This window comes from Nicotiana sylvestris, chromosome 10 (assembly GCF_000393655.2).
Source record: "Nicotiana sylvestris chromosome 10, ASM39365v2, whole genome shotgun sequence".
Lineage (NCBI taxonomy): Eukaryota > Viridiplantae > Streptophyta > Magnoliopsida > Solanales > Solanaceae > Nicotiana > Nicotiana sylvestris.
The window spans coordinates 889,961-899,284 of NC_091066.1; the positions used below are offsets into that span (position 1 = coordinate 889,961).

At 36.3% G+C, this 9,324-nt stretch overlaps 1 protein-coding gene across 1 annotated transcript; it reads left to right on the forward strand.

Annotated features, from left to right (window-relative positions):
* The first annotated feature begins 4,592 nt into the window (after positions 1 to 4,592).
* On the forward strand, positions 4,593 to 8,545 carry LOC104217593 (tubulin alpha-5 chain). Its single transcript, XM_009767880.2, has 5 exons — positions 4,593 to 4,799; positions 5,897 to 6,111; positions 6,208 to 6,407; positions 6,684 to 7,192; positions 7,965 to 8,545. The coding sequence occupies exons 1-5, from the start codon at positions 4,687 to 4,689 to the stop codon at positions 8,275 to 8,277; spliced, it is 1,350 nt and encodes a 449-aa protein (XP_009766182.1). The 5' UTR covers positions 4,593 to 4,686; the 3' UTR covers positions 8,278 to 8,545.
* The last annotated feature ends 779 nt before the right edge of the window (positions 8,546 to 9,324 follow it).

The following is a 9,324-nucleotide window of genomic DNA, read 5'->3' on the forward strand; positions in this document are numbered from 1 at the left end:
TTAGTGTGTAAAAAGAAGAAGATAATTTGGAAAGTTACTAGACATTACACAAAGAAAAAGTCAAAAACAAGAAAAGTCAAAAAAAAATTTGAAAGTTACAATATATTCATATATATGAAATCTCTAATTTTAAAAGAATGGTAGAAACTAGAAATAAAAAATAAAAGAAAAAGCTTAAATTAGTAAGGGATAATTTGAAAAGTGTAAATTTATGGCGAGGATAGTTTTGTCTTAAATAAGTTAATTTTTTGCTTTTGCTTTTGCTTTTGCTTTTGCTTCTTGGAAGAAGCTAGAATTTTCTACTTCCTCCCAAAAGCAGAAAAAATTGCTTCTACTGTTGGCCTAAAATATTTTTCTGTCTTTGCCAAACAGCTTGAATTTTTTTAAAAGTACTTTTCGGGGGAAAAGATATTTTTGACCTCCCAGAAGCTTGGCCAAATAAGCTCTAAGTATAATTTTTCTCAAGAGTGCTTTTGGAGAGAAACTAATTTTTTCTGCTTCTACTCAAAAGTAATTTTTTTCTTCTAAAAGCTTGGTCAAACACTACAACTTTGAAAAAAAAATTGAAAAAAATAAAGCTTTTGGGACTGGAGAAGCTTGACCAAACAGGCAATAAATTATAAAATACTCTCATTTTACTCAAAATTCTGATAAGCCCTTGTTGGTTTGATCTGGCGATTGACGTATTGACGCGCCACATCTAAGGGGAGGTATCGTGGTGCATGCTATTTGCAAATAATATTGTATTGATTGACAATATGCGAGACGGGGTGAACGCGCAATTAGAGGTATGGAGGTAGACCCTGGAATCTAAAGGTTTCAAGTTGAGCAGGACGAAGACAGAATACTTGGAGTGTAAGTTCAGTGGTAAGACTCAAGGAGGGGAAGGGGAGGAGGCTGAAATCGCAGGTCATCCCTAGGAGAGGAAGTTTTAAGTACCTTGAGTCTATTATTCAACGAGGTGGGGAGATTAATGAATATGTCACACATCGTATTGGGGTGGGATGGATGAAATGAAGACTCGCTTCCGGTGCTTTGTGAGATAAGAAGGTGCCACCGAAACTTAAGGGTAAGTTTTATAGGAGTGGTGGTCAGACCTTATAGGAGTGGTGGTCAGACCAATAATGTTGTATAGGGCCGAGTGTTGGGCAGTCAAGATCGCTCATGTCCAGAAGATGAAGGTAGCAGAGATGAGGATGTTGAGATGGATGTGCAGGCACACCATGTTAATTAAATAGGATCAGAAATGAGGTTATTCGCGACAAGGTGGATGTGGTCTCTATTGAAAACAAGATGCGGGAAGCGCGGATTAGGTGGTTTGTGTGATGAGGAGGAGCACAGACGACCCGGTGAGGAGATGTGAGAGGTTGACACTGGAGGGCCTACGGAAAGGTAGAGGCAGGCCAGAGAAGAAGTGGGGAGATGTGATTAAGCAAGACGTGGCGCAGCTTCAGCTGACCGAGGACACGCCCCTTGATAGGAATGTATGGAGGTCGAGGATTAGGGTAGTAGAGTAGGTAGTCTAGAGTGTTCATAACAATAGTATAGGCACGCGGTCTCACTTTCTATTGGTAATAGGTTTTTATGACGAACCGTTGTTTTCTTTCATTGTTGATCACCTTACTATCTTGTTGTTTTTATACTGCTTTTATATGACTTTTTGGTACTGTCCCTTCTTGTCTATATTTTCATTAATGTGGTGCTTATACTTTCCTGAGCTGGGGGTCTATTGGAAACAACATTTCTATCCTCACAAGGTAGGGGTAAGATCTGCATACATACTATCCTTCACAGACCCCATAGTATGGAATAATACTGAGTATGTTGTTGTTGTTGTCCGTAGAAAAATCGAATGCCACTAATTTCTACAACATTTAGCATTTATATATCTTCTCCAAACAAAAGAATTAGTTAATCTTGACATTATTAACAACAAAAACATATTATTCAGATAAAAATTTCATGACATATTATTACCTACAAATACACTTAGTGAGCACTTTATTATTGTAGTTCGAATACAAACACAGAGCCAATGCAGCGGAATATTAATAGAAACATACCTTTAGCCATGGTTGTTCAATTGATGTAGGGAATTGCCTTTGAAACCTTTAGCAAAAAACCTAGAGAGCCTTCTAGCCTGTGTCTATCGTAAGATGCCAGACTGATGGAGTCACAAACATATTTATAGGTAGGCTAGGGACTCTTAGGCAAATACTTTAGCCTTAGGGACTTCTCCATAAATTATAATTACCCTAGGACTCCTAATAAATGGTAATTTCTTTCCATCAAAGAAACTACCATATATGCATAACTACAAAAAATTATCTTATATATTATTTCCTTTGAAAAATAAGGTAAATAATTTATTACCTTATATGTGGACCACACTAGAAATTTCTAGAAGAGAAGGTAATTTCTAACATTTATTACTTTGACTTCACATATACTACCATGCATGGTATCAAGAATAAGCAAAGGCTTATCATATAAATAAGTAATAAATACACTACATTCTTAATGCACGAGATTGTACCAAATTACTGCAAACATGCGCTCCGTACAGTATTATCTTTTATACTCTCAAATCTTATAACGTAGAAGTGAATTCAAGATTTAGACCATATGGGTTCTACTTCTAAGATATTTAGTATTGGAGTATTATATATTTAAAGTTATGAGTTTATATCTACTATTTATTTTTATTTAAATAGATTTTATGTTTAAATTTATGTTCCGCATCAAAAATTACAAATTTAATCGAATCCGTACCTATAATGCTATATCCGCATCTGCTATGGCGTACATAGAATAAAGAAATCGTATGCATGAGTGGTACAAAGACATAAAATTAAGGGTGTGTTTGGTATGAATGTTTTCCAATTTTTCCATGTTTGGTTGACTTAAATGTTTTGGAAAACGTTTTCCTTATCAACTCAATGTTTTCCTTATGGGAAAACATTTTCCAAAACTCCTTCTCAACATTCTCCACCCTCACCAACCCACCCTATCTCCTCTCTCCAAAAAAGGCCTCTTTTTTTTTTTTTTTCAAATTTCAAGTTTTTTTGTTACCACCCACCCTACTACCCCTCCACCTCCCCCCCTCGCAAAAAAAATTACCTTTTTTTTTTGCAATTTCAAATTTTTATTTTTTCGTTTTTCAGCACCACCCACTCTTACTCTCTCCCCTAGCCCCTACCTTCAACCCCCCCCCCCCCACACAAAAGGAAAAAAAAATTTACTTTTTTTTTTGTAATTTCAACTTTTTTGCTTTTTTCATTTTTCTGCCTCCCCCACCACCACCACCACCACTCCGAAAAAAAATATTTTGTAAATATATTTTCAGTTTTAATTTTTTTTATTTATCGATTTAAATGTTCAAAATTTTATAAGTACCAAAGTTATGAGTTCGGGGCTTTATGTGTTTGGAGGTTTACGGGTTTGAAATTCCGCGATTTCGAAAGTTACCGGTTAGAAAGTTTATGAAATTTGTGGATTCGGAAGGTTGTTGGTTTGAAAGTTTATGGCTTCATGTTTATTATATCTAAAATTATTTATGAATACTCTTGAGAAGTTATTTTCCTTAATTTGCGTACCAAACACCAGAAAATGAATAAAATTACTACTTGTTTTTCAAGAAAACATTTTCCGTTATACCAAACGCACCCTAAAAGCTCCAATCCATCCCATTTTCTTCTTCTGTTTTACATTTACTTTTTTGGTTAAAAAATGCATAGAGATACTTGCAAACATCACTTTTCCCCCACATAATTGATATAGTAAAATAGAAGGTTCAACATACAGAAAGAATTTCCAAAAAGAAGATTCAGTTATTAAAAGAAGAGATTTAACTGAATAATTTTGTTTTAGCCACTGAACGGTCTTATTTTTCTCACGTTGTTAATAGTGGTAAATTTTAACAAAAAAATAGTAAAAAAAAAAAATGTTCAACTGACTGAATAGAATAGAAACAAAACTTTGAACAGTGTGCTTCATATATATAGACAACAAAAATAAAATCAGAACTGCAAATGTCCCATACATGATATTCCCTCTATTCTAATTTACATGAAACTATTTTACTAGGCACGTCGTTTAAGAAAAAATGAAATTTTTTTGAATTTGTGATCTTAAACAAAAATATTTGTATGGTTATAAAAGTTTTTCATTAAAGGTAGAATTGAAAGTTTAAACTAAATTATTTTTAAATCTAAGAAAAAAGTCATTCTTTTTAAAACGGATAAAAAAAAAAGATTCACATAAAATGGAACGGAGGTAATATATCTTTTTTGTTTGAATTAATTTTCTCATTTGGGTGAAAAAATGCACATCTAATGGGTGTTGCGTATTTGCGTGATGATCGGCTCGCACGGGAAAAAATATCTGAAGGGGTAAAAAGGTCATATAAAAATGGGCGGCAAAACGATTGGCGGAAAGGGCGGGCCCAGAGAAAAGCTGGCAGCAAATGGGCGGATTCCAAACACTTATCAAGTTGTCCTTACCCTTTAAGAGAATTCGAAAAAACCCACCCACCCCCACCCCCACCACCCACCCCACCTCCATATATTAATATCATATAGAGTGAGGAAAGATAGTTACATTTCTTCTTATTCTTCACAATCACAAACCTAGAAAGAGAAAAGAGGCTGGTTGTGATTGTGAAGAGAAATATTGAAATTGGGGAAAATGAGAGAAATAATAAGCATACACATTGGTCAAGCTGGGATTCAGGTGGGAAATTCATGTTGGGAGCTCTATTGCCTTGAACATGACATCCACCCTGATGGCATGATGCCTAGGTATATATATATATATATATATCTATGTATATCAATATTGTTATATCTATCTATCTATCTATCTGTGTTGTATAAATATATAGCTGATCTATATCCCCGATCCTTAACTAATTTGGGATCAAGGTCTAGTTGATTGATTAATTGATAATTCCATTGGTTTATGTATGATGGATTGGTTGGTTTATATCGTGTGTTCATCAAACATTTTTCATATGTAATTTTGGATACCCATTAACATATTTGGCTTTGCTATGCTTTCCTGAGATGAGTGTCTAAGGTCCCCACGGTGTAATATAAGACTGGGTATGTTGTTGTTGTTGTTGTTATGGAGGGTATTTGTGAACACATGTAAAAATGGGTACACTTGGCCATTCGATTTGTCCAATACCCAAACCCATTCAAATGCTCTAATTTAGCAATTTCATGATTCAATTATTTGCTGATTGTTTTGTGATTCACCTTTTTATTCATGGAAAATGAAAAGGATCATCTGTAGTTTGACTTAAGATGTGCCAAGTCTCATCCCAGTAATACTAATGATGGAAAGATTGGTTTAGGCCGTGCTTATGCTATGCTTTGTCTTCAATTGACATTTTCTGGTGTAGTTAAGAACATGGATTGCATAATTGGCGTTTGTTGTGGTGTTCCTTTGGAGGGTTTGTGATGATATATATGTTTTTCGTTTATGATACATGAGCCGGATAGAGCAAAATGGATATAGAGGATTAATACAGCCTGACCTCTACTATGTTTGGGATTGATGGATAGTTGATTGATTTGATGAATGGTAACAATTTGTTATATTGATGCAATTTTGTGCATTCTTTTCTTTGTTGTTTTGTGATACTTTCTTCTAATCATGCAAAATGAAAAGGAACCTTCTAACCAAAGGTTGTTTTTGTTTGATACGTGCAAAGTTTTGTCATGGCAATATCAATGGTCACAAGACCCACAAGTTTATGATTGACAAGCAAGTCAACTTCCGCCTGTAAATTATTTGAGTTGGAAGTTGGTGTGGTTTCTCTTTTCTCCTCCTTTTAGCTAAAGGGTGGAGTTCTAGTGCATGCTGATGAGTAAGTTCTTTGTTTTACTTGCAGTGACAACTCCCCTGGTGTAGGACATGATGCTTTCAATACCTTCTTTAGTGAAACCAGTGCAGGGAAGCATGTCCCAAGAGCTATATTTGTCGATCTCGAACCCACTGTTATTGATGAGGTGAGAACTGGGACTTATCGCCAGCTTTTCCATCCTGAGCAGCTCATTTCAGGAAAGGAAGATGCTGCAAATAATTTTGCCAGAGGGCATTATACAGGTAGTTATTCTGGAGAACTCAGGTGCCATTTCTTTGTTTTATGAATGATTTTTGTTAGATGCACCTAATTTTTGGTTGTATTAACTTTCTTCGCAGTTGGGAAAGAGATTGTCGATCTATGCCTTGATCGAGTAAGGAAATTGGCTGACAATTGCACGGGTTTGCAAGGGTTTTTGGTGTTTAATGCTGTTGGTGGTGGTACTGGTTCTGGATTGGGGTCATTGTTGCTGGAACGTCTATCTGTGGATTATGGAAAAAAGTCTAAGCTTGGATTTACTATCTATCCTTCTCCCCAGGTGCAGAGTCATGCTTTAGCAAAGTACTATTACATTTGTTTAGCATAGCAATAAAGCACAAGATTAAGACTTTAATTTTAGATGAGACTTCTCCATATAGGTTGTTATAGTAGTAGCTTTTACGATAAATGACATTATGGCTAACTCTTAGGTATTATCTTTAGCTCATGTTCCATAATGTTTGATGATGTTTTTACTAACAGCATATGTAACCTTTGACACTAATCTGTAGGTTATTTCTCTACTTACTAACTTGAGTTTTCTTGTTAATTTCAGGTATCGACTGCTGTTGTTGAGCCTTATAACAGTGTTCTTTCAACTCATTCCCTTCTTGAACACACCGATGTTGTTGTCATGTTGGACAATGAAGCCATTTATGATATCTGTAGGAGATCCCTAGACATTGAGAGGCCTACATACACCAATTTGAATAGACTGATCTCTCAAATCATATCATCCTTGACCACTTCATTACGGTTTGATGGAGCCATTAATGTGGATATTACTGAGTTCCAGACAAACCTGGTACCATATCCTCGCATCCACTTTATGCTTTCATCCTATGCCCCTGTGATCTCAGCAGAAAAGGCATTCCATGAACAGCTATCTGTCCCTGAGATAACAAATGCAGTTTTTGAGCCCTCAAGCATGATGGCTAAGTGTGATCCAAGGCATGGAAAATATATGGCTTGCTGCCTCATGTACCGTGGAGATGTTGTTCCCAAGGATGTCAATGCTGCTGTGGCTACTATTAAAACGAAGAGGACTGTTCAGTTTGTTGACTGGTAAGTATTTCGCACTAGTTGCAAGCATGAGCTTTTCTTGTTATAATAAACTACTTGACACTAGCTGTTTAGTGGCCTTATAAGTAATTTGATCTAAAATAGAGCCTTTGATTAGAATTTGACGGTAAAAAGGAAAGGCCTTTAATCAGCATTCTTCGGACACAGTGAGCCAAAAACTACATTTGTAAACAAGTTTTTAATTCTGATCCTGTTTGTTCCCCCGTCTTGTTCCATTGACACCCTTTATAGCTAGAGTTACATGATTCGGAACCCATTATGCATTAGATTTCGATTTTTATCCTGGTAGCAACATGTTTTTTTCATCTCAAGAAACAATTGTCTGATATGCATAATTATTTAGTCGTAATCAAGTGCACTAATGGGAGTATATTGATAATACATGTGATCAATGGTTGGGAGTGTGGTTAATACTGCTTAGTTTGAGAGTAACAGATATTTAGCTGGTACCTGGCAATGATATTGTTATTTAGCATGATTTAGTGTCCTGGTCCATCATTGCATGAGCATGTGGTCCACGCTGGACTTACTGGTGCTGTTGAATATCCTATTGACTTGTACCTTTACAGCCTAGGCATGATGTGTCTAAACCATGTGAGGTTCACTCTTTGCATGTTTCTTTTTATCTCCAAGGCAGAATGCTCTCGCTGCATGTTAACGTTCTGTTAGTAATTTCTTTTACTGCCAAATTCCTGTCCATCCCTTCTCTAATGACGCCACCAAATCGTAATTTTTTGGTTTTGGATCTGAACAGGTGCCCAACTGGCTTCAAATGTGGAATCAACTACCAGCCTCCAACAGTAGTACCTGGGGGTGATCTGGCCAAGGTGCAACGAGCTGTCTGCATGATCAGTAACAATACTGCTGTTGCTGAGGTGTTCTCACGCATTGACCACAAATTTGATCTCATGTATGCTAAGAGGGCATTTGTCCACTGGTATGTTGGTGAAGGCATGGAAGAGGGAGAGTTCTCTGAAGCCCGTGAAGATTTAGCTGCGCTTGAAAAGGATTACGAAGAAGTGGGTGCTGAAGGAGTTGATGACGAGGAAGACGGTGATGAATATTGATGTAGACCAACATCTTTGAAGACAGGGTTCAGAGTGTCGGCCTAGTGCCTTGCATGTGTTTTTGTTGTAGTTTGCTGTCTTGTATAACTTCTCATATCAGTTGTCTACATTGTAGTTTGCCATTCCTTTGCATTCATGTCCAAATATTTTTACTGTGCTGAACAGCGATTGTTCATATGATCGTATGATCTCTCCATTCTGATCCTTCATCAAGTAATTTGTAGATGTTCAACAAAGATATGAGATTCTTGATGCAGTAACCTTGAAACCTCAAGTCTTCACTAATTTATTCGAGAGAGAGGTGGTTTATTGAAGAGAGATTGTATTATAAAAACAGCACTAAGTGCTGATGTAATTACAGATTGAGCAAAACCTAAAAAAGGAGTCCCTTTCACATCTTATAGAGGGGTTCTAAGATGCTAAGAATTGATTCTGCATCATTTACAAACTCCTCCCTACACCAAAAAGAGAACAAAAGTATACAATTAACTTGATCTATTGGACTGTGCTTGCTTATCTTCAAAACATCTGTTACCAAAACTTGATTTTGTCTGGTAGTTTCCTCGGATAGTAGAGTAAACAGGGAGAGGTACCATCAAACATTAGTAAATAGCAAGTTTACGAGGACGACTGATCTCACATAAAAAATATATAGATATCCATTCTACATCGACAAAATTAAACACAGTATCCTCCTCATATAGACAATGTAGAGAATTAGGCTTCTTCTGAACTCTTAAGTGACATTACCTGACGACTATCATTAAAGAAATGCAGCTAACCAAAAATCTGTCGACTCTATTTTTGCTGAATATTTGCAAAGGATGGATGTTCTACAGTATTTATATTTGACTAAATCCAGCATATCTAACTCAACTTTACTTGCGGTGGGAAAGAACTTATTCACGTCAGTTTTCTTCTGGCAAGTCAGCATCTCGCAATACTCAATATTCCATATCTGAAGCGAGTTCTCAAGAAGCTGTTCAAGTTTTAGCAAAAGCGACTCTCTGGGGTCGTTAGATTTGTTTTGGAAACATTAATAGGCCA

Coding starts and splice junctions, on each gene's coding strand:
- LOC104217593 (XM_009767880.2), top strand. CDS start 4,687: ATGAGAGAAATAATAAGCATACACATTGGTCAAGCTGGGATTCAGGTG. Junction 4,800..5,896: donor CCTGATGGCATGATGCCTAG/GTATATATATAT, acceptor TTTTACTTGCAG/TGACAACTCCCCTGGTGTAG. Junction 6,112..6,207: donor TGCCAGAGGGCATTATACAG/GTAGTTATTCTG, acceptor CTTTCTTCGCAG/TTGGGAAAGAGATTGTCGAT.